Genomic DNA, 27,910 nt, shown 5'->3' on the forward strand with positions numbered 1-27,910 from the left:
TGTCCTTGTCTAAAGGCACAATGGAGGAGAGGTGATAGGGTAGGCCAGGGAATGGGAAAGTTTAACCAAGTGCAATTTTTAGGTTCTGTCAAGTCAACTGCTGTGAAAACTGCTTTCCCCAGAGCTGCTGATGAAAGGTGTATCCTCCCCCAGAAATACTGACTTAAAAATGTAGGCACATCAGATTCAGGATACAGAGCAGGGATGTTGGTGAGGGGAGTTCAGAAGGTAAATCTTATATCTTATATCTTTAGACCTTCCATAGAAAAGCAAAATGACTGAAAGAAGCAAAAAAAAAAAAAAAATTGAAATCACATCTCATTTTTTTGTGCCCTATGCTATGCATTCTAGAAAAACTCAAATTAGGGGCGCCTCGGTAGCTCAGTTGTTAAGCGTCTGCCTTCGGCTCTGGTCATGATCCCGGGGTCCTGGGATCGAGCCCCACATCGAGCCCCACATCGGGCTCCCTGCTCCGCGAGAGGCCTGCTTCTCCCTCTCCTGCTCCCCCTGCTTGTGTTCCCTCTCTCGCTGTGTCTCCCTCTCTCTGTCAAATAAATAAATAAAATCTTTAAAAAAAAAAAAAGTTGAAAAACTCAGATTAATTAAAATACAACAATTAGACTGGGTTTTATAAAACATCTTTTACTTAAAAATGAGGCCTCCTAGGGGCTGTCAACATGGATGTATGTGTCACATGTGAATAAAGCGAAGTTAAAGCATGAAACATAACTGGCATAAAATTAGTGCCGGAGAGTGCTTTGCAACCATTTTACGTGAAATAAATATTATTGTTTTAAACCCCAATGCCTCTCTATTGAGGCTGAATCCTGGTCAATGAAAGCCTCTTTGGGATGGGAGAGCATCTGGAGCTGGGATGTGCAAAATGGACGTGGAGCTCAGTTTTGGAGTTGGTGGTGGGGTGGAGAGCAACGTGGGAGGGAGGGAGGAGTCCAGCTGGGAGGAGGGAGGGCGCCAAAGGACTGGTGAGGTGGTGAGGAGTGGGATGAGCAGGGATGCAGCTGGGTGACTGGGGACCATTAAGAAGGATGTCTGAGAGTCAAAACTGAGGTTGTCCATGTTGCTGTGATGTAAACCTGCCATCACTTCTACCTCTTGCAAACCTTCAGCTGAATTAACCCTTTTTAAGTAAGGTGACTATGAAATTATAAGCTCTCTGGGAATTCACAGAATCTAGGAAGGTCATTGGACTTTTAATAGGGTATGGAATGGAGGTTTGAGCAATCTTATCTAGCAGGGAGATCTGAGCAGGTGGTCGGATTACCCAAGACTATTTAATGTGAGTGAACTTTATATACATATAAACATGTCATTCTTCCCTTGAAATTCACATATTTTTGAACAAGGAGATGGATATAGAGAAGCAAATCATATATAAACAGTTGAATATCTGCTTGAAAGTACAAAACCTTGGTGGTTATCTTTCATACTGTTTTCTGCCTTCTCTTTCTGCATTTTGGTAAGTCCCTACTGCAGCAGTCTCCCAGATGCAGCCAGAAGATGAAGAACAACCCCAGTGTGCAACTGGGAGACTTGGGAAGTCAGGTGGTCTTAATAATACATGTTCTTATCCCACCAGCCTGTGGAGGTAGAAAAAAGTTACTGAGAAATCAGGAGTCTGTTGAAGTAGATAAACAGAGTCTCAAAAATCATATTACTACTTACTTCCAGGGTAGAGTCTGATGAAAAGTTTCCGCACCTCATCATACACCCAAATCAGAATGGCAAATGGCACAGCCACAAACCAATACTGAGGCCTGGAAGCAGAAGGGAGGAAGGTAAGTCTGAATGCATCCAAAGAAAGGGCCAAGCCCCCTGCCAATGGGCAGAGAGCTTCTTGGTCATTTTCTCTGCCCTACTGGAAAGAACAACACATCCATTGGGTCATACAACATAAAACTGGAAAGCTTCTTATTTAAACTGGACTGTGACTGGTAGAAGCAATATCTGCCTTTGAAGTGGCCTATTGGTTGAAGGTGGAGATGGGATGGTGAAGTTTAGAAAACCCATTTCCTCTTCTGGGAAAACTAGCAGGTCAAAATCTAAGATAGACTAAGATAGAACTGATTTGGTTTTGTCTCATTTGAAAGCCTGGAGGGGAAATAACCCACTGGAATTCTAAATGTTTACTTAGGCTGTGACAGTTCAGAACACGGCTGGCTCTTTCCTGTCCACTGTTGAAGAGGAACTCACCGGAGCATTGTGAAACTCAGGGCTGTGACACTTCCAAGCCCATAGGAGAGGATTAATGCAATGATAATCTGTGAGGCAATCCCCACCCAGATGACTTTATTTCTGCAAGAAACATAAAAGCAAACATTCTGAATTCACATGGCTACAGGACCACACACCTAGTGGAGTCAAGGCCTCATGTATTATAGGCCTAACCCTCATCATTCCTGCATCGAAGGCCCAGGGTTGAACTATGAGGTTGGATGTGGGCAGTACCTGAAGAGACCCTGCTGGAAGATGGAGTTCCTCCTGGTTTTCCTGATGATTAGATCTGCTATTTGCTGGACCATGATGCCAACAAAGAAAGCCGTATAGCCCATCCATTCTAAGTATTTCCTCTGGTACCATGTCTGTCAACAGACAAAAAGGAGACCATGAAACCCCAGAGGGAAAACTTCAGGACGATATCAACGTAGTTCTGTAAAGTTTTACTCTCTCCCCACCTCACCAAGATTGACAGAGGATCACCTCCTTGTGTTTGGAAAGAAACTTTTTTTTCTTTACTCGGTTGAGTAGGGAAAGATGCTAACTTAATTGATTTGGCCCCACCATGGGTATTGTTGGACTGGTTACTCTTCCATATCAATTGCAAAGCCAATGTAAGAAAGTGAGCTCAAGGTATCTAATTCGAGAGAGGAGGCTGAGTCCTGGCAAAGGCCAAACCAATGTAACAAAGGGGCCCACAGGCCCTATTAACTGAGAAAACGTTCACCTTCTCTGTCTCATTAAGGCTGTCCAGGGAAATGGAAGTTCTGCATCAGTCTGGGCAAGACAGTGAGAGGAGGGGAGAAGCAGGACTTTGCAGGACTTTGAAGGCAGAGCCTCCTTCCCTTACCCACTGTTGTCCATAGCTGTCTTCCAAGTCATTCACATTGCTATTTTCCCATTCCACCCGGATGTTAATGAGACCGCTGGGTTTGAAGCCCTCCTGTGCATACACAGTGAAATATACAACGAAAGCTCCCACAGCTTGCATGAGGCCTGAAAGCACAAAAGAAATAAGGGCAGAGGTTCTATAAATGACTTTGGAATTGCGCCTCTGCTCACTTTCCTTTCGGTTCCTCCTCCCATTCCAAGCCTGCCCCACAAGGAAAAACAGTTTCTGACTGGAATGAATTCTCGGGTGGTCCCTGTCTGACAGGTCAGCGATGCCTTCGTCGTACCAATGTGCAGGTAAGAGTACATGGCAAGTTGCTCGTTCACCAGTCTGTCCTTCTTCTTGTGGCGAGGCTTCCTGTTCATGATGTCACTTTCAGCTTTCTCATAAGCCAAGGCAATGGAGGGGATCTAGAGGGGGAGACAGTCCATGAGGCCTAGCCCCGAAACACTGTGCCGTACCAAGAGAGTGATAATGGCAGTGGCATAGCTGGGGGCCTCAGGGTGGGAAGGGGGCTGGCAGACTGCAGCGGTGGTAGGGTTATGGAACCGGTCTGTCCAGGGTGTAGGCAATGGGGGTTCATTGTTTCTAGAGAATTTAAAAACAGTTGGCTTTAAAAATCAGTCTGCTTTTTTATCACCATGTGCTGGCAGTTCTAAAGATGCTAGCTATAAAAACTTTTCTCCTCTGGGGCAGATTTTCCCTACCATCCTCTCCTCCTTAGGCATGCCACTGGATCACAGCGGTTCTCTCACAGGTCCTCCCACCTGGAAGGCCTGTTAAAGGTCAGATCGCTGGGCCCCACCTCCCACCTCCAGTCTCTCCCAAGGTCTGAGCTGGGGCCAGAGAATCTGCATTTCTAACAAGTTCCCAGGTGATGCAAGAAGCACTGCAGTGGAGAAAAAGAAGTGAATTGAAAGAGCCTGGAAAATGATCTGACTGTAAAGCATGAGGACCCCGGTTCCCCTCTAAGGCAAAGATATCTTTAGTCTCTCTGCAATGTGTTGACTGCCTGGGTATTTTACCAAACAAGAGGGTAGGAGGCGCCATTTGCTGCATTCTCATTGTGAATTCAGCTCGCTCCATTGCCTTTTTTCCCCTTTGCCTATGTAAGCTGGAGCCATGTGGGTAACTGTCATGATAATTTCTTAAATGGACACATACCAGAAGAGGGGAGGGTTTACGTGACATTATTGTAGGTCAATATGAGGCCTGATCGTGTGTTAATACCTGCTACTTCTAACTGCGTGTAGGTGAGGGGCTTCTAGATCACAGATTCTTTTACTTGACAAGGAGCAGTTGTGGGTTATCACATTGGCCACTGGGCCCCAGCGTTACACGGGCTATTTAGTGATAGCTCTATCTTCTCAAGAGGGAAGGGAGGCATGTGAGCTGAAACTGACCAATGGCCTATTTTGGGGGGAGGGTAAAGAGCTCATGTCTTGAAAAGCTCTTATAGGAAGTGAAGTGGTTTTAACTTCCAAACATTTGACAGATCTCTTTAGTCCTCTGCTTTGAAGTGCGGCTGGTGGACCAGCAGAATTGGCATCACTTAAGAGCATGTTAGAAATGTAGACCTTCTGGCCCCATCACATCGAAGTTTGAGGAGCACTGATTTAGTCCATTCCTTGCCCTTGCAGGTAATGCCCCTGAAGTTGCCATCACTTGGGGCAGTTATCAGATCCTGTTCCCTTTAGTGCTACTTACTATGTCTGTGCCCAAGTCGATGAACAAGATAGTAATGGTGCCAATGGGCAGGGGAAGCCCAACAGTGATGTAGATCAGAAAGGGGCACAGCTCAGCAATGTTCTTGGTCAGGGTGTAAGCAATAGTCTTCTTTAGGTTGTCGAAGATCAGGCGACCTAGGCAAAGATGTTGCTCTCATAGGACTTGCTTTTGATCCCCCAGGTGACCGCTGTCTTGGTAAGGCCACTTGAGACCTCACTCACCTTCCTCCACCCCTGTGACTATGGATGCAAAGTTGTCATCCAGCAAGATCATGTCAGCTGCATTTTTGGCTGCATCAGAACCTGTTATCCCCATGGCAATCCCAATATCTGCCTTCTTTAGAGCTGGAGAGTCGTTAACGCCATCCCCTGTCACGGCGACAACTGCATTCTATGGGGACACATGAGAAAATGGGAGTCAGCAGATCTAAGGGGTCACAGGTAGGACAAAATCAACATAGTCTCCCTTTCCTCTGGAGGATGTAGGCCCAACTGGAGCTGAAATGAACGGTCTGTTTTGGGGAAAAGGTAAAGCCGGGAAATCCCAGAAGCAAGAACACCAAACTCCAAATAAGATGTGTTCCGTAATTAAAACCATTGTGTGTGGCAGGCTAAAGTGGATCTTTTATATCTTGTGTCTTTACATTTTTTCTTCTATATCTTACATTTTCAAATCTTTCTATATGCACACCTACCACAGGACCAAATGTTTCATTGTCAGAAAGCCCTGCATGCAGGAAGATCTCAAAGGAGGGTGGAGTGTCAGCCCCCTGAGAGGGTAGAAATGTAAAGTGATGAAGACGGGCGAAGAATTGTCTCTGAAGAGGTTTAAAAAGTGTCATAGCCCTGATCTGGGATCCAGATCTCAGCCCTGCATTTCCCCATGACAGTGACAGACCTGGAAGTTTCTCTGGGTGCTGCTGTCCACCCACCTGCTTTTGACAGCCCTCCACGATGATCAGCTTCTGCTGGGGGGATGTCCGGGCAAAGACGATCTCTGGGTAGTTGGTTAAAAGCTCATCCAGCTGTTCCGGACTCATGTCCTTCAGCTCCATGCCAGTCACCACCACAGCTTTCGCGTCCCTAGAAGGGCCAGAAGGAACTGAGTGAGGCCAAAGGTTGGATCTTAGGCTGAAACACTGCTCTGGGCAGGAAGTGGGCTGACGCCTCTTTGACTTTACCGGGAACCCAATGTCCTTGACACTAATACTCTAGTGGGATGATAGGGGTTATGAGTTCTGGGGACACTTTGGTCTCCATTTCAAGACAGTAAACTGAGGCGAAACAGTAAGGCCCATTTTCTGATATCATACAATAGGAATAAGCCTTTTGGTTGTAGGAATGGGTGGGAACACCTGTGGGGCAATGTTTTACTTAAGGAGTAAAAAGAGGGTAAAAAAACTTCCTGTTCAAATGTTTTGGGTCCTTGAATTCAGCTTATGCCAACACACATGGGTAACAATTCTGTGTTGTTGCTTATTTCAGATTTATAGTGTCTACTGTGCAATGAGCCGCGTAGGGAGAACAATTTATTGAGGTCCTCTTTGAGGAAAACTATTGTCTGCTGCTGATGAAAGTAAGGTTCTAGAAACTATTAATGATGCAGATCTGATTGTGTTGTTCCCTGCTAAAACATTTCAGAGGCTTTCCACTGCACTTAAAGCAGACCCCAGAGCCCCTCACTTGGTCTGCAAGGCCAGCTGCAGCTTCACCTCCCCTTTGGCTCTCCCCCTGCAGCCCGTGGGACTCCCAGCCCTGAGCCTCCAACCCCCTCCAGTGCCCTTGGGCCTTCACCCGTCTTTCCCCTTTGCCAGGAACAGGCATCTCTCACCTCACCTTCCCTTGGCTAACACTCCACATTTGAGCTTTCAAATCTTAGCTTATACCCCTACTCACAAAACGCTGCATGCCTTTTTCTATACATGTTTGTTTTGAGCTTTTTTAGGTTTGTGTTTTCCTGTTGGTGCTAAATACCGGAATTCTAGCACTTGACTCAAATTATAGGTGTTCTTATGTTCTGGTAAAAAATATATATATATAAAAGTAAGATAAAAAGAAAAGGGTTTGTCCTTTCTCCCCACAACTGCAAAAGTACAGTTAGTGTATGATCATAAAGGTACAGTTGATAAAGTGGATAGCTAAAAACATTAACAAATTTATCTATCCCATCTCCTGTTCAGTGAGGTGAGTTGCATGGATATGTATAATCCTATTATTTTTGGCATTAAGGAGGGCGTGTGATGTGATGAGCACTGGCTGTTATACACAACTAATGAATCACTGAACATTATATCAAAAACTGATGATGTACTATATGTTGGCCAATTGAATTTAAATAAATAAATAAATAAAACAAATTAAGAAAAGCTCCAAAAAGCTTTTGTCGATGAATGCTGTTTACATAAAGGAATGTTGGAATACTCTTAGACTTCAGATATTGTTATTGTGCCCAGAGGCTACAATTCTGTGTGGTAGTCTTAACTGGTAACTGTTGCCCAGGTAATAATTTATTAACTGACAGCTCTGTATTCTTTTTTTTTTTTAAGATTTTTATTTATTTATTTATTTGTCAGAGAGAGAGAGAGAGAGCACAAGCAGGGGGAGCAGCAGAGGGAGAGGGAGAAGCAGACTCCCCGCTGAGCAGGGAGCCTGATGTGGGGCTCGATCCCAGGACCCTGGGATCATGACCTGAACCGAAGGTAGACGCTTAACGACCGAGCCACCCAGGCGTCCGACAGCTCTGTATTCTAAAAGGTATAAATGTTTGGGTAAACTAGAAGAGGTTCACTGGTCTCTCCCTTCCCCTTTATTATAATATGAAATTATAATAAAGCCAGTGACATTTACTTTTACACTGAGACTTTGGAGTCTTTGATCGTTTAAATTGTCAACAGTCCAGGTGACTCTGGACTCCTCCCACTGCTTGAACCGTTGTCCTCTGTGTGTCCTTCACTGTACTTATCACACCACTGTACTTACCACATCACAAGTAGCTTTTATTTTTCTGTCCCTCTGCCTACATGGAAAGCTCCCCAAGGGCAGGGATAGTGTCTAGTCTGTTTGCTACTACAGTTCCAGTGTCCAGGACAGTGCCTGGTATATTGTTGGCACTCAACAATTAATTGTTGAGGGGCACTGGTGTGACTCAGTTGGTTAAGTGTCTGCCTTCAGCTCAGGTCATGATCCCAGGGTCCTGGGATCGAGCCCCGCATCGGGCTCCCTGCTCAGCAGGGAGTCTGCTTCTTCCTGTCCCTCTGCTTGTGCTCACTCTCTCTCTCTCTCTCAAATAAATAAATGAATAAATAAAATCTTTAAAACAACAACAACAAGAAAAAAAACAATTGTTGAAAGAATTAATACATGAGTGAATGAATGGGTGAATGGACTAAAGGACAGACATGATTACAAGAATTAGGAGACAGAAAGAAAAACTAAGTGTTTCGTTAGGAAGCTTTCATTCTATTTGCTACCGTATGTTCACATAGCTACACATTATGAAGCATCTGAATAAATACTCAAAATAAGCACTAAGGGAGTGCACCAAACACAGAGGGTTCTTAATATTCCTGATTATACAACTGGATCAATGGCAAGTAATTTCATATAAATTTTGTTTCAGTTTTTCTCACTTTAGATGTGGCACTGAAGTTTTCAGATCTACTCCATTGGGTCTTTAAATTTCATATAAGGAATACATCACGGGTAATTTTCATGGTATCAATACAGACTAGCATTACCCTGAGAGAGTGTCTGGCAAAAAGGGGATTTGCTCCAGATAGCACAGCTCTTTAGAACTAACAAGGATAAGGACTTGGATAAGAACTTGAGTTTCGGCTACATTGGTTCTGTGCTTACCGCTTGTTAACTTGCTCCACAGCAATGTGGAGGCGTTTTGCAATGTCTTCCACCGTCTCACTGTTGGCTGAAATGATACCCACACTCTTGGCAATAGCTTTGGCTGTGATTGGATGATCACCTGTAACCATAATAACCTAGAACACAAACAATGAGAAAGGCATGTGGACAATGAGAAACTTGGCTGGCCAGACAGTATCACCTACTCTACCATGACCTGGTAGAATGTGATTAGTGATTATAGTGGTTTGGCCTTATGGGCAGTTCTTGATCTTTAGATCAAAGACAAAACTGTCTCTGAAGAACACACTGATCTCATTGGATCTATCCTTGCTTCTAAGCTTCTTACATTTCCTTCTCTGACATTAGAGGAGGCCCTTTCCCTTGGATGTTACCTTACTTGTGAAAGGGCTAGGGGATGTGTACTTGAGACAGCCTCATGTTGCTTCAACAGTCTTGATATTAACATGCTAATGGAATTAATATTTTGGCTTTGATAATATGAAGGCAAATGGATTTTGGAGGCTGAACCTTAAGATTAAGTAATAAAACCTTTTATTGTCTATCATAATCTAGGGCAAGATAAAGTCAATTCATGGCCTTCTCACTGCAGTCACTATTGTGGTTTGTTCCACATTGACACAGTATTTTGTTGATTGGGACAGTTACTAGAATCTTAGTATAGTGAAAGTTGAGATAAAAAGGGAGTGGGGGATTATGATATTTATTTGAGACTTAAATACTATCTCCGATGGCAAACATTCTTAGACAACATAAATGGAGGACTTCTTAAGTCAGGAAAATAACTCCCACCTTGATCCCCGCACTCCGACATTTGGTGACTGCATCAGGTACAGTGGAGCGAGGGGGATCAATCATAGATAAGAGCCCCACAAAACAGAGGTTAGATGTGGGAAAGTTCATGGTGTCTACATCAAATGTGTAAGTTTCTGGAAACTCGTCTGCTGGCAGGTAGAGATGACAGAAACCTGGAATGCACATGAATTTGGGAGTCAATGAAATTAGGATAAGAAATAACAAAAGAAAAGGAGGAACATTTTCACACACTCCCTTACTATTTTACTAATATTTGACAGTATACCAGAATCGTTATATTCTTTCAATTCCAAAATGCATGCTGTAATTAGGAAGGACATATTTCATCCAAAAGTAATTTACTGTGTGCCCACTGGATTTTCTGGTATGTTCTAGGGATACAGAAACCAAGAGGGGGTGGCCTTTGCTTCTGAAGATGTCTCAGTTTAGTGTGGGGACAGAGACATAAAGAGGTAAAGCATAAAAAAGCATAGTGAGGGTGCCTGGGTGACTCAGTTGTTAAGTGTCTGCCTTCGGCTCAGGTCATGATCCCAGGATCCTGGGATCAAGCCCCACATCAGGCTCCCTGCTCAGCGGGGAGCCTGCGTCTCCCTCTCCCATGCCCCCTGCTTGTGTTCCCTCTCTCACCGTGTCTCTATCTGTCAAATAAATAAATAAAATCTTTAAAAAACAAAAAACAAAAAACAACAACAAAAAAAACCCACCATAGTGAGTGTTATAGAGAACAGCCACCTGGGGAATTAGGAAAGACTCCCCCAAGGAGGTCACATGTGAGTTGACTCTTGAGAGAGGAGTTAGAAGTTTTCCAGGGAGAAGGGAGGGTTAGGGATGGGATGGCCATTTGAGGCAAAGAAAACAGCACATGCTACTGCATAAACTGGGGAAAGAATCTGGGGCACCAGGAGAATGGTATGAAGCTCAGTCTTTAATCAAGGTAAGTGTGAGAGAAAGGCCATTAGGAATGGAGAACCTTTTGTTACTCAGAAGGCATCTGAGTTAAGGTAGAAGGGATTCCTGTGTCTGGTGGGACTCCTAAGATCATGTGACTTTCTCATCAGCTTTTATATCAAATTTATTCTCAGCATGCCCCACTGCCTCACACATTTCAGTAAAGCACAGAGTCTGAGAGGTCAAACACAAGGTTCCTACAGCGATTCTTGTCAGATGGGTATCAATCCTGCATTGAAAACACTACCTGGTGCTGTGGGCTATTTAAGACATGCTTAAAGCATTATCACCTCATTTAATTATTTCATTTGCTTTACAAGCTCAAATATCCTTTAGAAACACACATTCCACAGATTCCATCTCTATTGGCAAGAACTTTTATGATGTTTAATGAGCCTTATTATCAACTGTGAACTTCTGTTACCTTGAATTCATATTCTGTAGTTCACAGGTGCCATTCTGTCAACCCAGATTCTCAGGACAGAACATACCCTGTGATACCAGTTAAGTTACCACAATTAGGTTCCTACCAGTGGCTGTATTTCTATGGTTCCTTCCACCTCTGACAACCGCTGTCTCTATTACTGGCAGTGTTTTCTCCCTAATAGGCAAGTGAGAAACTTCAACATTATTTTAAACTTATTTTTCTCCTCTAACTAGTTGCTAAGTCTTACCAGTTCTGCCTCCATGAAGTCTCTTGCATCTGCCCCCTCTGTCACCTTCCTAGTGCCTTGGATCAAATTCCCACCCTCTTTTACTTGAACAAGGGCAGCCACCTCCTCCTGAGACCTATGCCTCTCCTCTCCCTGCTCCTGCCAAGAATTAAACTCTAATTCTGATTGGTTCACTCACCCCAAAGCCTTCTGTGACTCTCTCTGATTGTGGAATGAAATCCCAGTTCCTCACCCACATAAGGCACTCTATATTATGCCCTCCAATCTATCTTTCCTGCCCATTCCCTAGGACTATGCCATCTCATCTATCTGCAACACTCCACACAGACTGGCTCACTCATAATGTGAGCACACACCCCATCCATTTCTAACTCTGTGCTTTGGCCTATGTTGTTCCCTCTACTTCAAATATTTTACCTCACCTCCCTTCAAGAATTGCTGTGCAAGGCCCAGTTTAAAATGTAACTCCTTCCATAAAAGCTTCCCAGATTTTCTTTATCTGGAAGCCACCCCACCCTCCTCAGTACCACCACATAATATTCTTGTATGTTTATCATATTCTTCTTTCTATGATTCATGTGGATGCATAGCTACTCAGCTAAATAATAAGCCTGTCTCCTCTTGTGCCCTGACCTGGCATAGAGCCTCACACCCAACAGGTGACAGGTAAGGGTTCTGCCACCAAGAGCTCACCCAGCACGCGCTCCCCCTGGCCTCCCAACTCCATGTATGCTGTGTGGAAGGCCTCGGCTGTGTTCTTGTCCAGAGGCTGCTCCTGGCCGTTGACCATGATGGTGCTGCACTTCTCTAAGATCCTCTCAGGGGCCCCTTTCATCACCATGAGGAAGCGCTTGTCATTGGGGTCATCCGTTTTGTGTATGGAGAGCTGGGAGAGAAGGAATTGAGTGTGTTACGTATTCCCTGCCATTAAATAATGACACCATCTTTACTCATAAGGGCCTGAACTGGACAGATCTCTTAAGTAGCAACATGACAAGAAGATTAAAGACATCCCTTTCTCTCATTAGGCTACTTATCCTTGGCATGAAGTGGAGTGTTCACTACAGGCATGTTCTATCCTTTTTATTTTGTGGTCAAGTAATATGCAGAGATCTAGACTTGGTCCTGCTCAGAGCGGCACCCTGAATTTGAATCGAAAGTAAGTAGATCTCATCTTTCAAACAGAAACTAGTTGCTTTAGGGAGGCCAGATGTGGTTGTTGCCCTGTGAAGTCTTGTGTATTGAACCAGATCTCCTGTGGTGCCCGTAGGGGTCAGGGGACTGTGAGCCACCTCTTCTTGCTTCTTGTCTCTACCTCCCTATCATGGGTAGCAGCCTTTGGGTCCCAAGCTATTCTGAGCTCAGGCAGGCATGAGGGCAGCAGAAGTTCCTATGCCTCTTCAGCTCCAAATTAATCCAGTTTTACTGCCTGGAGGTGAAGGAAAATGGTAGGGGTGGAGGAAGTAGACACTCTCACGTACAGGCTTTCAGGACAGTTAAGTAACACAATTTTAATATCAACATCCTCTCATCTACTGATTCTATTTCCAGATTCATCCTAATAAGGTAATCAGAAAAAATCTAAAAAAAAAGTTATTTAAAATGGCTAAGTCTTATGGAAGCTGTTATATACCAGGTACTCTTCTAAGCCTTCGAAAGGAATTTCAGGAAGCTGGAGTGTTTGAAAGAGAATGAGTAAGTTACAAAAAAACAAAACAAAACAAAAAACCCTACCATTTTGGGTCTATCAGTTGATTCTAAATCAGTAGTTCTTCACCTTCTGGATACCAGAGAGGAGCACAATAAAAAATAAAAAAGTAGAGGGCAAACATAGTTTTTTTGTTCTTGTTGTTGTTCTTGTTGTTGTTGTTTTTAATGGCCAAGTAAACACATTAAAGAAACCCCAACTACCTAACCAAAACCAAAGCAAAACCTCCCATCTATTATCACTATCATCTTCTCGAAGATAGGATATTTTAACATTTAAAAAGTAGAAACAATAAACACTTTCATAGTGTGTACTCTTCTAAGTGCTTCACACATTGACTCATTTAATTCTCGAAACTACCCTACGGCTATGGGTACTATTATTATCACCTTTTACAAGGAAGGAAACTGAGGCACAGAGGGGTTAACTGGCATGAACAAGGTCATGCCCTAATAGGTGGCTGAGCTGGGATTTGAATTCAGGCTAGTAGGCTCCAGAGTCCCTGCCTTAGTCAGGTACCATATAAAGGATAATCTTTTAAATTAAATACACTCATCCTTATATAGAACTTTATAAAATACTGTCCTAATTTTCCAGTATGCCACAAACTATTGGAAATATTTTTACAGGCTGGTCTCAGTTTGGGGAATTGCTATTCTAAAATCAATAAGACATACACTTTCCACTTTGTTTCCTTTGGTTGAATGATACCCCAGAGACCTTCCAAGGTCACAACATCAAAGACTTTTTTTTGAGTGTTGCTCATGTGTAGATATAAAATGGCACTAACAGCCTCCAAAGAGGCTCTTTGACCTCTTCTGCAGGAACCCACAGAGGTCCTCCTATCTAGTCCCAACTCTGCGTAGCCTATTTTCCCCTTCAACATTTAGTATATGAAGCCTCATGGAACCTGCTTTTTCTCATTTCTCACATGATGAGGAAAGTCTTTACTAGAGTAGATGGGGCCCCAGCAGGATTCTGAGTCTTGTTCCTGATTAGAAGACAATTGGATCTACTCCTTAAGAGCACAGACTCCTGGGTCTGCTTGAATCCTGGCTCTGGCCCTTACTAGCTGTGTGATAATGCCCTGTACCTCAGTTTCCTCATTCCCTACCTTATAGAGTTGAGAGAATTGAGTGATTCAATACATGTAGAAATTAGCATATGATAACTATCATTACTGTTGTTATTTTAGGATCATTACTCATTCTATTTTCACGTCTGTTTTGAACAAGAGACCTGATTTACTGGCTTTAATATTTTACTTCATACATTTTTTAGTTGTCTATTTGGCTAACTACAATTCTTCATTGGCTTGTTATCCACAGAGATGTTTGCAACACAGTTATTTCCCAATCCTAAATGCCATCCGAACAAAATGTGTGGGTAAACACCAGAAACTTTTACACAAACATGGTTATCTTATTTATATACTTTCCTGTTATGCAAAGACCAAGTCACAAGGCCCTGCTCTCAGGGCTTTGGAGTCTATGGGAAGTCCCACCTGCAGCAGTAAACTGGGCTACAAACTGTCACTTGTCCCACCCTGCGGAGGATGGAGCTAGTTGACTGTTGGCCAGCCTGGAATGAGGGAAGACAGATAGGCAATGATGGCCATTTTCTTCCTGAGCAATGGGTAGAAAGGAGGTCCCTGTCAACTGCATATGGGGCAGAACTGGAAAGCAATGTGGCTGGTAAGGGCAAGGTTTACTCACAAGGCCCAAGCTAAACTGTTCTGTGTGGTGGTAGAAAAAGCATGGCCTTGGGAGTTGAAAATATATGTGAAAATTTGTTGTGCCACTTAGGTGCTTGGGAACTCTGGTCACATCAACATTTCCTAAGGACCTGGTTCCTCACCTAGAAATTGAGATTAATTAATCCTACCTCAGGTTTATCGTGAGGATTAAGTGAGAGAACCAGATACAGACTAAGGGAGCAGTAAATGTTAGTTCTCCCCAATCCCCCACTTTTCATTTATCCTTTAGGATATGGCTTTTGCCCCTCACCTGTGCAAGTTACCTGGTGGTGGTGGCGTGTGTGTGGGGGGGTGGGGGGGTGGGTATAATATAGATCAATCATTCATAGGGACAGCCAGGCCCTGACAAGATCTTCCCTTTTCTTTTTTCTCTACCTATTTCTGGCAAAGGAAAGAGGCCAGCAAGGAAAACCTGTTCTGGGCTTACCAGATGCCCAGGCCCTCCATCCCTGAAGGCAATTTTTGAAGTCAAATATCATTCAAAATACATACTAACCAAAGGACACTTACAGGTAGAAATGCCATTCTTATGATAACAAAGATTCAGTTGTGAGGAAAAACTCACCTGAAATTTGTTGGTCGAGTTAAAAGGGATTTCAGCTACTTTGTGGTTTCTTTTTCTAATTTCCATCACATCACCCAAAATGACCTCTGAGAACTTCAAAAGAGCAGTTTCTGAGGCATCTCCAACCACAACTCTCTGAGAATCAAGAGAAAACAAATATTTGTAGCACATAATCTGATTCTTTTGTGATTATTTTCAATGAGCCAGCAGACGGCCTGACTAAGCTCAGTATCTAACAAACGACTACACCACAATGAGCCACTGACCGAACCATGGTGGAGGTGTTAAACTGAATGGTGCTGCTTACTGGCATTAGGGAAATTCAAAACAGTTTGAGCTCTGTGAGACCTGGAGGGTTCCATGAAAAAACCAGCTATGAACTAGTCTTGAAAGACGGGTGATAACTGGCAGACAAAGGAACAAAAGAAAGCCTTCTGGAAATCAGAATGCCATGAATGAAGGCATGAAGTGGAAGAGTTCCATTGTCAGTGCTGAGTGTGCAGGTGGATATGGAGGATGCAGAGAGATTCAGAGGGCCCTGGAAGGCAGGCAAGGTCCAAAACTCGAGCAGCAGAAAACAGATGCATGGAAAGTTTTTGAGCCAAGTTAGGTGAAGCAGTTCATCTAAAGAAGTATTTAAGGAAAATTACCGGTATGCAAGAAAGACTGGGGGGAGGGATAAACTGGAATCATGGAGGCCAATCAAGAGGTTGGTATAATTAATTAGATGTAAGGTACTGGCGATAACAGAAAAGTAAAATTATATATTTATTTGAAGCAAGAATAACAGGACTTGGTGACTCACTAGATATTAGGAACGAAGAAAGTTAAAGATGATGTCCAAAAATTTTGGACTGGATGATAAATTAAAATGGTTATGTCATAGAAAAATAGAAAAGGGACAAGATAGTGATTTAGAGCCAGGTTGGGTACAGGTGGAAGGTGGCAAGTGTAATTTGTTCAGAGTCTAACATGGCAAAACTTTCAAGTGGGAACACACAGCTAATTGGAGATCCATGGAGTTTGGGTGAAAAATCAGAACTGGAGATAAGGATTTGAAAGATATGGACAGAGAAGTGATGGGCCAAGAAGAGAATTGATGAGCTGTCTGACAAAGAAAAGCAACCAAACAAAAAGTATAAGAAAGAAAGAGTCAATGAAGGAAACAGATGGCAAATAGAAAAGCCAGGAGAAGACAGATTGAGTGACTCACTCAGAAGGAGAGGACAGGGGGAGAAGAGAGAGGAAGGGAAAGAGGAAGGGGGAGAAAGAAAAGTTTGTTTTTGTATATGCTAACATTCCAGGGCCCCTTAGCACCGCATCTGCTGCCAAGAGGAATACGTTCTAAGGTCAAGCCTTCTATTTCCTTCCAATTATATTTTAAACTTCAGTGAATGGCACTTATGTAATAAAGGAACTTTGATTATATCTACTTGCTTGTAAAGGAAAGTAACTTAAAGGTACATTCATTTTCAGGAATGAGACAGAATTTTCAATAGGCCTAAACCACTGTTCTGAGGACTTTTAGACATCTCGGTGATTTCTCGAAGCAAGTTAGGGTGAAGAAAATTTTCTGCAGGTCTTGTGAGTCAGACTTCCTCTTACTAGTACAAACTTCACTCAGTGGGAGAGATTTAAATCAAGTACCAAATCAGAACAGAGGAAGTGACTTCAAACTGGCTATGATTTAAGACCGAATATATACTGAAGCTTTACCTTCATGATGGGGATGTTTTCTTGTCCTGGTCTGAACTCAGCTCTGTTACACAATGTTATTATCTTTGATAAGGAGGCCCAGGTTCCAGAGCTTTGATCAAAGACTTGGTCTGGAAAACAGAACAGTGGATGCTGTGGGTCCTGGACCTAATATCCATACTATTCAACCAATTCTCTGAGACTGCACACCAATGCTGCCATGTTCTGCTCGGCCCCCTCTGCTAGAGTCCATAGCTTCGGGCCACAATGAATGTTCCAGAAGACTTACTTGAATGGTCTTCACTGGTGTCAGCTATGAAGATCTGATTGTCAAACCACAGATGGGCCACAGTCATCCTGTTCTGGGTCAGAGTCCCAGTCTTGTCTGAGCAAATGATAGAGGTGGAGCCAAGGGTCTCCACTGCTTCCAGGTTCTTCACCAAGCAGTTCTTCTTGGCCATCCGTTTAGCTGTCAGCGACAGAGTCACCTAGACAGGAGAGAGAGAGAGAGGAAGAAGCTTTGAGAAAAATCATCATTTTGAACTCAGGCTCCATAACGTAGAAGCAGCTGGAGCGGAACTGATTCACGACAGAGGTATAGTTACAGATGCGGCAAAGCTGACCCAGTGGCTGATAAACCACATAAAGCCCTATATATATGCCATAATCCTTTTATTAAATGTAGGAGGTAAACAATGTGCCTAAGTTCCTCAGTTGTAGAAACTGCCAAGGATTCTTTTTTCTTTTTAAGAAATGTGAAAATGTAGAGAAGGTGTCAGGCTTCCTGAAAATCTGTAAGTGGTGGTTTGTGTCTGTCTTATCTAGATCTTACTTTTTTTTTTTTTATCTTATCGAGCTTTTAAGGAGAAAGATAATATGCAATTTGCAGATAGAGCTCCTAAAAATGAAAATATAAAGTTTTCCAGGACAGTGTTAAAAATGTTAACAATATCACAATTCTGTTTGTCTCTCTAAGAAACAGTCTCCTCAGAACGTCCCATGGTGTCCCCTGACAGGGAGGGAGTGTTGTTCTGAAGATGGAGGAGACTTGCAGTTTATGGTGGGCGCACACCCAGCACAGCAGAATGCTATGTGTTAACAGGGTCAGGGGACAGGCCACCTAGCAGCATGGACTCACAGTGACAGTGGCCAGGAGACCCTCAGGCACATTGGCCACAATGATGCCAATGAGGAAGATGATGGAGTCCAGGACCTGATACTTCAGGGATACTGCGATGATGAAGAAAAGGATGCCGATGGAGACGGCCACTCCTGCCACAATATGAACAAAGTGCTGGATCTCAATGGCAATGGGTGTCTTCTCATTTCCGACTCCTGAAGCCAGTGAGGCGATCTGACCAATGATGGTGCGGTCGCCCGTGTTGATGACCATGCCAGTCGCTGTGCCTACAGGTGAAGTAGACATTTTATTCCAGGGATCCTCAGCTATGAGGGGACCATAGCCTGCTTATAGTCTTCTCTTTGCTGGTTTACATGATCAATTAGCACACAACATTACAAAATTCTCTGGGCTCTTCAGTTCCATGTTTTGTCCGTGAAAAGCTTTGTAGCAAGAGATGGTAAAGAGACAAGAGCATAAAGCCTGCAGGGGAGAGGTGATATGGGTGGTGCATGCAGTCATGGGAACCAGGCAGACTTACCTTCCAGACAGGTTGTAGAATAGAAGCCAATGTTCTTTGTTTCCAGGGGACTATCGTGGGTAAACTCAGAGGAGCGGGGCTGGGGTTCAGATTCTCCAGTGAGAGATGAGTTATCTACCTAGAAGAAATTTTGGAAAAAGTTCAAGACTAGGCATCTTGTTCCCTGTTCCAGTCACACTGAGATCTAGAAAGACAACAGAATGGCAGCTAGTTATCGGCGTGATCTTTGGGGTGCCCTGTGGCACTTACCTTACAGCCCTGAACAGACAACAACCTGATGTCTGCAGGGATCTGGTCTCCTCCTGTAATCTCCACTATGTCTCCCACCACCAGCTGCTCTGCAGGGATTGTCTTCTTCTCTGAATCTCGAATGACAAGAGCTTGCTGCAAAAGAAAACGGTGACAGATGCCTCAGATCCTGGAATGATGCCAACTCTCCTCCATCCTCATCTCCCCACATCTCCAGAATGGAGGCGCTGGAAGGCACAACTGTCAGAATGGCAAAAATGCAACAAAAGACTTTTACTTGGGGCCTGAAGACACTAAGAACTATCTTTTCTTGAGGAGGAACTCTTAGAGATATTCTTGGAACCAGAAAAGGCTGCTGTGGGCAGATATAGCAAATTGACAGCCCCAAGCATGACAGAGAGGGACAATTAAGGATGAATGATCTTGGCTGGGATGTCCAGGAAGAACCCCAATGGCTGAGCCAAAGGGTTTAATACTCTTGCTCGGGTCAGGAAGACTTTAACAGAGTGGAAGGCAGATCTCCCACTTCTTAGCATGGACGATTCCATCCAGAACCTTCTCCAGCTGGCAGCTCTGTGGGCCAGGGGCAGTGTGGTGTTCCCACTGTGCTGACAGTGGTTTGTGGTCTCCCTAGAAGACTCCTAACGTGGGGTCCTGTGGGAAGACAGGAGCAGTGGGCGTCCCTCACTGACAGCAGTTTGGGGCAACATGCAGAGAGACTCCAAAATGGGTGCAAAAATGGTCACAGATAAAGAATTGTAGGTTGACCTCCTTGGCTACCAGGGAATACTCCCGAACTTCTACAACTCAGTTTTGGAAGCACCTGAATTACTTTTGTTTGAACAGTTCACCAAAGCTCAAGAGCAGTAATAGAAGATGTTGTGCGATGACTGATGTTTCTGTCCTGTTTTGCTCTTGACTAAGCATTTTCCTGTATCTTACTTCCCTGATTATCTCAAAACTCTGTGAGGAAATGGGGCTTCAGAAAGATTGCCTAAGACTTCTCAGACAGCAATGGGTGGAGCACTGACCCTCTGCCTCAGAGGCCCCATTCTCCTCCTTATCTGATGCTTCCTCATCTGAAGTCATGTGGAGACCAGAGAGGGATGGCTGCCACTCACCCGCGGGATCATCTTATTGAAGGTGGCCATGATGTTGGTGCTTTTTGCCTCTTGGTAGTAAGCGAAGATCCCTGTTAAAATAATGACCAAGGCAAGCACGCAGCCCAAGTATACCTGGGTAAGGAGAAGAAGCATCAATCAGAAGAACAGGCATCAGGAATGAGCCAGGTCCTAGGGCTGGAGCTCTCCATGGGAAGGTGAGAGACATGGCAGTGGTACTCTGGTGTCATTTACAGGTCACAAAATTTACCCATTTAAAGTGTATAATTCAATGATTTTTGATGAATTTACACAATTTTGCAACAATCATCACAAGCTAGTTTTAGGACATTTCCATCATCCCAATAAGACCGCTACTGCCCAGTGGCTGTCATTTCCCACTCCTGCCCCCAGCCCTAACCACCTCTGATCTGCTTTCTGTCTCTAAGGTGTGACTGTTCTGGACATTTCTTATCAATGGAATCATAGAGTATGTGGCCTTTTGCATCTGGCTTCTTTCTCTTAGCACCATGCTGGCCAGGTCAGTTTTTTGGTTTTGGTACTGTTAGCAGCAGGCAGAGATGCTCCCCATGTTAAAGGGACACAATTAGCTTTGAGGAGAGAGAAACCCAAAATATTTCACATGGATATAGATCTTTTTTGTCCCCTTAGGAACTTACAGTGCGTCTCTCTCTCCCTTTAAAATTCATGCTCATACTGCCTCTGAGACATCAGAAAGTCAGCTATGATTTGTATTTTACAGCTGGCGAAATTACTGATTTTCCCAAACCCGCACAGTGATTGATCAGTGTAGACTCCTGATTGCAGCCCACTGCTCTGCCCACTAATGGCCTTACTTTATGGTTGTTTTCCCATTACTAGTTTAGCAAACCCTGGAAGGAGTCCCCCTTACATTGTCTAGGGATGAGGATGTATTCATGGAGTACTGGATCCCATATGCAATCCAGCACAGGATGGCTCCTATCCACAGAAGGATGGAGAACCCCCCCACCATCTGCTTGAGGAACTTGATGATCTCTGGTGTTTCGTTGGGAGGAGTGAGGGCATTGGGCCCATTCCGAGCCAGGAGCTCAGCAGCTTGGGCGCTGGAGAGACCCTGAGAAAGCCAGACAAAAACAAAGAGGTATTAGACATTTCTCTTCCCTCAGATTGGATGTCATTTTTCTGCAGGTTGTGGGTAGGAGTTACCATGCCCAAGAAGGGCCTGGGAAAAGTGGATGATGCCTCACCTCCCCCCAACTCACACTTTTTTAAAAAGAATATTTAATATTAATGCTTAATATCAGCCAGGCAATGTACTCTGTATATTTGCTTATTTACTCTTCAAAATAACCTTCTGAAGAAGGTGCAATTATTATCCTCATCTTACAGATGTGAAATTTGAGGCACATGGAGGTTAAATCATCCAGCTAGTAAATGGGACCAGGTAACCTGGCTCCAGAGCCACTATATTAGACTCTACCAAGGCATTTTAGTTTCTTGGAGATTTATCTAGAGATAGGAGTAACTTGGCTAGGGAGGATTCGAAATACAAAAGCTAATCGCCAAGGTTAAGGGCAATGTGGTAACTATCCAGAAAATATTCTCTGTTCTGGAACTTCTACATATTGCACCGGCTAATTTTTCATCCTTAAGTCTGGTGTCTTTCTGCTTTTCTCTATATCCACTCCAAGTTCTAAGTTCTTGTTCATCTTAAGAGTTATAAATTCTACCCAACTCTGAAGCCCACGTGTGGTCACTTCTTGCCAGAAGCCCTCCCTGGTAAGCATGCCCTCCATGGGGTACAGAGGCCCCTCCACCCCCCTTGAAATCCTGTATTGTGACTCATAAGGTTTTTTTCCCCACAAACTATCCTATATGGAGAAAGTCTTGTCATTACTTTTTCTCCTAATCATGTTGTAAGCTACTTAAAGGACAGCTTAAAGACTATATCCTTGGGGCACCTGGGTGGCTCAGTTGGTTAAGCTTCCTACTCTTGATTTCAGCTCAGGTCATGATCTCAGGCCTTACTTTATGGTTGTTTGAGATTGTGAGATCAACCCCCGTGTTGGGCTCCACGTTCAATGCGGAGTCAGCTTGCGATCCTTTCCCTCTGCCCCACCCCCCACTTATGCGTGCTCTCTAAAGTAAGTAAAATAAATCTTTAATTTAAAAAAAAAAAGACTCTGGGACGCCTGGGTGGCTCAGTTGGTTAAGTGGCTGCTTTTGGCTCGGGTCATGATCCCAGGGTCCTGGGGTCAAGTCCCGCATCCGGCTCCTTGCTCAGCAGGGAGTCTGCTTCTCCCTCTGCCTGCCACTCCCTTTGCTCGTGCTCTCTCTCCCTCTCTCTCTGACAAATGAATAAATAAAATTTTTTTTTAAAAAAGAGTTTATCCTTGTTGATTTTCGTGTCCTTTATAGGGTGTCTTGCTTGTTCTGTAATACAGGCTCAAATATTTGCTGAATAACTGGATTTGAAGTCACTAACTTGTAGTCAAAATAAAATTCATCACCATCTCCTTCCTGCTGTTTTCTCTAATCTCTCAGCCCCATGTCCCACCATGGCCCTGTTGACCACCTGACCAAATCTCCTCCTCTTGCTTCTCTACCTTGGTAACTGGGATCAGGAATTTGTTCAAACACCCCAGTGAAACAAAGTCCTACCAGTTATTTCTCTGAAACATCTCTGGAATCTTGTCCCCTTCCCTTCCCATCTTACTGCTGCTGCCTTGTTTCAGTTCCTCATTTTATATTCCTGGGTTATTGTCTCATTCTTCTAGACCCTTCCATCTCCCACTTAAAAAAAAAAGTCTATCCACCTACCTACTACCTGTATCTGTATATATCTTCTACCAGAAATACCTTTTGAAAGCCAATCTTATTTAAATCACTTCCCTGTTTAGAAATTGTGTATAACTAATATAGTCCTTATTCCTTAGTTTAATATGGAAGTGCTTGATGGTTTCACCCAAATTACCTCTCCTTGGTCTCATTTTCTATCCCCTCCTTCCCCTTTCCACACACATTAGCTCCCAGAAACCCCAGACTGTCCTCTCCGGTCTCCTGGGTACTCTGCTAACTTAAACCCAAATCCTCCTCTTCTGTCCTGATTCAAACACTGCATGATCCAGGGAACCCCTTCTGGCTCCTCTGGTCAGGTCAGAATCTGTCACTCACTCAGCACACCATTTAGACCTCTCTTTGCCATCTAAGTCAAACAGACTGGATGTTATGATACTCTCTTACATCCCTGCCTCCCCTGCTGAAATGCTTACTCCTTAAGACCAGGGATCACCTGCCTCTCTTTGGCCCTCTCACTGCCAGTCTTGTGTGTTGCACACAGTAGGTCTTTTTGTTGACTTGAACAGATGCATCCAAATCTCCTGATGTCAAGACACCAAAACTTTTAAAATTTAATTTGAGTTTGAATTCACACAAGAAAGCAGTCCTTCTGTGGTGGGGGAATTTGCCAGACACCTGAGAGCACACCAGTATGTCCTGGAGTCATCGTTCCTTCTCATAGGAAGAGATGGACAAGCAGGGTTATAAGACTGTCACTCTGGATGGTTGCTTTTTAACATTGGTTTTCCCCATTCTTTGATAAGACCATTATACTTCCTGGACATTGGGATCTAAAGCAACCTCTGACCATGACCATAAGAAAGTGTCCGAGCCTTTCTGGGGATACCACAGCTTTCCTGCAGTTACAATCAAAAGAAATGTTTATAGCCAGGCGTCCAGCTCAGCAGAGGGGCTTGACTCTGGGCTTTAGTTCAGACACGCCAGCTCTTGAGGTCAACCAGCCCTCTCTCACGTGCTGGGCGTGTGGGTGACTGGCATTCTCAAAGTTGCTGCTTCATCCTAAAGATGCCATCGAATTTTCCATACACCCTAAGCACACGGCTTTGTACAGTCCTTTGCATAGTCCCAGGGCTTCTCTTCCCAATCCCCAATCCCTTGATGACTTACTGTAATGATGTTTGTACCATATTTCTTTTCCAGTTCCTTAATGCTGAGTTTGTGGTCATCCTGAAGTCCATGAAAGGAAGAAGAGAGTGCATTAATAATTCCAGAATACTCAAACCCTAAGCTTTGCCCAGCCCAGGAAAACTGAGAGAAGCACTGATGATAGGAGGGGGCCAGGGAGTGAGGGAGAGAACGAGAAAAGCCTCTGTGCCAGGTGGTTATTGCATTGAGGGAAGAGAGAGTCTTGCTACAGGAGAAACTCTTCTGATTCACCAGCCAGGGGATTTTCTGGCCATCCCTTGAGTTCAGACTTAATTTGTCATTTACTACATATTAGCTGTCTTTAGTTTTTACGAACAAAGCAATGCATTTCATCTCAATCTGATCTCCAGCACGTGCAAGTTCTAGCATACCTGCCTGCTGTCCGGGTGCTAGTGATCTGGATACTTAGTTCAGACCTGAGTTCTGGGATTAGTTGACGGTGATGAGCAATACCAAACCAGACCAGACCCATCTGACAACTCCTTACCCATGAAGCCCTCCACTGGGCAGGTAGTGTCTGGTAGAGAGAAGCAAGCCTTTCCTTAATCAAGTACTTGAGACTCAGGGAGTTCACTTGTTAGAGAAGTCCTGCAGATTTAAAACTGCCAAATAAATACCAGTATGGCCCACACTTGCTAATTTTGTTATAGAATCATTAGACTAAAGCAGAGTTTCTCAACCTTGGCATTATTGACATTTGGGCCAATAACTCCTTGTTGGGGGGGAGGCGGCTTCCACCCACTATAGGCCACCTACTAGCACCCTCCCTGGAGTAGTGATAAGCAGAAATGTCTCCAGACCTCACTAAATGTCCCAATGGGGGGCAAATTCCTCCTATCCTGTCCCTTGAGAGCCATTGGGCTACAGGATTAGAAGCCTCTTCTTGTCTCTGAAAACCCAGGGGTAAGTAAGCCTTCTTTACCCCACCTAGAAAACCTAGCACTCAGGATTCTTCAAGCTCTGATCAACTGAAACAAAGATTTATACTGTGATGGGTACTAGAACCAACTCTTTTCTTAAGTATATGCAAAAAAGGTTACCTGTTGTGTTAAGAGATTAGATTTTCCAATTAAAAAATTATTTTGTCTTCTCCTCAGCCAGATTCTGCTTTATTCATTTAGTCATTGTACCAACCAATATTGATTGAAAGATATTGCTGGGGATTCAAAGGATTAAGACACAGTTTTGTGCACAGTGTGCTAAATTCTGCGCAGATACAAGTAACAGGTGATTAGAGCCATTGTTTGCATGGCTGGACCTCAGACTTTAAGGGCCTGTACGTGAGGCAGAAGGAGGCAGACTATCTTTCCTTCTGCAGCCCTGGCTTTGGGGATGAGAGCCTGGGGCAGGAGGCATGTTGGGTGCCTGTGGTGCACTCTGCCGGCCAGCACTAGAATAGCTCGGGGCAGCATCCTGTGGCTCAGGCTTCCGACATTATCAGCCTGTTCATTCAGCAGCCAGGGATCCTTTCATTCTCGTCAAGGTTCTAATGTGCCAGAGGGCATCCCAGTACGCGTTCACAAATCAAATTATAGGATTCTTGTGAGAATGTTGGGAAAGAAGAAGGAAAGATGGTCTTCTCTCAGCCGGGAAGCAGGGGCACACTAGCTAACACTATGAAAATTATCTTTCTATATTATGTATCTTCACAAAATGCTCAAAGAAGGGAGATTCTCTTCATAATAAACAGGCATATGATAGAATGGATATATAGTCATGTTATAAGTAGCAATTTCAAGGAAGACTAGATATGTCTTCAATCCTAAATGCTAGAGATACGTAGGAAATAAGAACGACTATTATCTGGTTCTGTGCTAAGTCTTTCTCCAGTTTTATTTCATTTAACCTTTTTAACAACTCCAACAGGTAGGCTCTGTCTTTAATTCCTATTTTTTGAAATAGGAACTGAATGTCAATGAAACTGGGATCTGAATTCAGGTCAGTCCTATTTCAGGGCTGTGTTCTTAAATATCTGTCAGAACATACATAGGCAAATGCCTAGTAGTGTGCTGCTAAATGTTTAACAAGCTCTCCAGGAAAAATAAATAAAAAACTCTGATTTGTAGCATTTACCGATTTTTCACCATAACCAAGTTCCAAGATGCTAACTCAGTGTCAATCAACTTGCCGAATTCCTGAATATTTAACGATGGGCTCTCTAGCCCATGTGAACTCACACCACTGCTGTCTGCTCCAACAGTAACAGTTTTAAAGTCTGCAGTGAACTGCAGGGATGATCTATAAAACTTCAAGCTTGGTGTAGAAGGTCCCCCCTTGACATTCCTGAAACATAACCTGTCACGTTTCAGTTCTGAGGCAGATCTTGCCCATGGTGGCCAGCTTTAATAACTCCAAAGTTCTTCCTTAACAGGAATAATATTGTGCTTCCATAAGTTACAAAATTACTAATTATAAATTATAATTTAATTATAAATTGCATAAATTACAAAATATTCTTACTCTTTTCTCACTTTTCCCCCTCATCCATGCAAATTGTTTATTTCCCACTTTACATAAAGAAAATGGAGCTTCACTGAAGCTAGGTAGTTTGCTCCCAGTTACCAATCACTGAAGTGGAACTTAATTGAGCCTAAGGTCCTCTGAATCCAAGCCCAATATTCTTAACAGTGAAATTATTCTTTCTCATGGGGCATACATAGCCAGAAACCTAGCAAGGTTTAGTGGTTTTGTTTTCCTCCTGCATGGTTCCAGCTCCAGTAGTTTTCCCTTATCAGCTAAAAACTGGCAGTTGGTTAGGGATATCTCAGTGAAACGGGTAGGAAGGAGAGAGGTCTGGGCTGTGCCTGTGGGGACTGGAATCAGAGGCGCTTCCCTCAGAGTTCTACCTGGGAGTGGCTACAACCAGAATGCAGGAATCCTGCAGAAGGCCTCTGACCCCTGGGCAGATATTATCACACCATTCATTTTAAACTAGGAAACAAATCTCATGGGGATTTTCAAATCCTTGAGACTGATCTTTCTTTTGTTAAGAGGTAGGTTATAGGGGCAAGTTCTCAAGGGGGAAGGGCAGTGGACCCATTTGGCTTAAGGACCAAATCAACTGACCAGATCCAGTTCTTTCGTAAGCTCCTCCTTACGGTGATTCTTTTTGGGTTCGAAGCAGTTCTTCAGGCCTCTGTACTTCTCCTTGCTGTTCCCCTTGTCTGTTTGTTCGATGTCTTTCATTCCACTGAGCTCCACAGAGTAAATTTCTAGTGTTTTCTGAAAGGAAAGCAGAGGTACAATATTGGTCCAAGATGGGTTTTCTGAAGAGGTGTCGAGCGCTTCTCTCTGTGGGTCAGGGACCTACAGGGAAGGGAGCCCCCTTCATTCTCTCCTCTAGAGAGAGTAAGTCGCACGATGTGGAGAGGTTCTCTCTTCCCCACCTTCAAACAGCAACTCCCAGGCCCTTTCTCTCCTTTCTTCCCCTCCAGTGTAGAGGGAAGGCTGGGTAGCACAGCCCTGCCGGCATCTCCTCAGGGTGACCCCACCCTGGGGTTGGGGAAGGTGGGGGAAGTTACCTCCTCCCACTCGAGACAAGAGCCCTCCAAGCCCCAGGGTCTCTCTAGTACCTTGCTCCCCCCAGGACACACGGCGTGTGTCCCGCTTCTTGGGTGGGACGTGCCCACTGAATCCCAGTCCCGGGCAGGGCGGCCGTGTAACCCCCAGCCCGGCGCCACGCGCCACATCGGAGCCGGCCTAGGACCCCTGGGGCCCCTTCCCACAGCGTCTGGACTCGGGTCTTCACCCCAGCCAGCTCCGGGAAGGGAGAGGAGCCGTGCAGAGGTCAGGAGCGCAGAATCAAGACGGCCAGTCGTTCCTCTTTCCCCTCGCCTTCCACCCGCTCTGCACGGGTCCCGGTCGGCGCCGGGGGCCCGCACGCACCTTGGTCATGGCGCGGGTGGTGGTGCCGCCGGCAGGCGGGCTCGGGGTCCAGGCTCTGGGTGGCAGCGCGCGCGGGGCGGGGGTCCGGTCGGGCGGCGGCGGCGGCGCGAGCCCT

At 44.4% G+C, this 27,910-nt stretch overlaps 1 protein-coding gene across 1 annotated transcript; it reads right to left on the reverse strand.

The window, feature by feature from the left end:
• Positions 1-622: 622 nt before the first annotated feature.
• ATP12A (ATPase H+/K+ transporting non-gastric alpha2 subunit) lies at positions 623-27,910 on the reverse strand. The gene is made up of 23 exons (XM_036097131.2): positions 27,796-27,910; positions 26,977-27,132; positions 23,872-23,931; positions 20,816-21,019; positions 19,924-20,037; positions 18,803-18,937; positions 18,554-18,671; positions 18,031-18,299; positions 17,182-17,380; positions 16,914-17,023; positions 15,198-15,332; positions 11,862-12,054; positions 9,523-9,698; positions 8,710-8,846; positions 5,787-5,937; positions 5,077-5,245; positions 4,835-4,989; positions 3,414-3,537; positions 3,086-3,231; positions 2,467-2,600; positions 2,212-2,313; positions 1,684-1,775; positions 623-1,598 (listed from the first exon to the last, which is right to left on the reverse strand). The coding sequence occupies exons 1-23, from the start codon at positions 27,802-27,804 to the stop codon at positions 1,570-1,572; spliced, it is 3,117 nt and encodes a 1,038-aa protein (XP_035953024.1). The 5' UTR covers positions 27,805-27,910; the 3' UTR covers positions 623-1,569.

The sequence above is a fragment of the Halichoerus grypus genome, chromosome 4 (assembly GCF_964656455.1).
Source record: "Halichoerus grypus chromosome 4, mHalGry1.hap1.1, whole genome shotgun sequence".
In the NCBI taxonomy this organism is placed as follows: Eukaryota; Metazoa; Chordata; class Mammalia; order Carnivora; family Phocidae; genus Halichoerus; species Halichoerus grypus.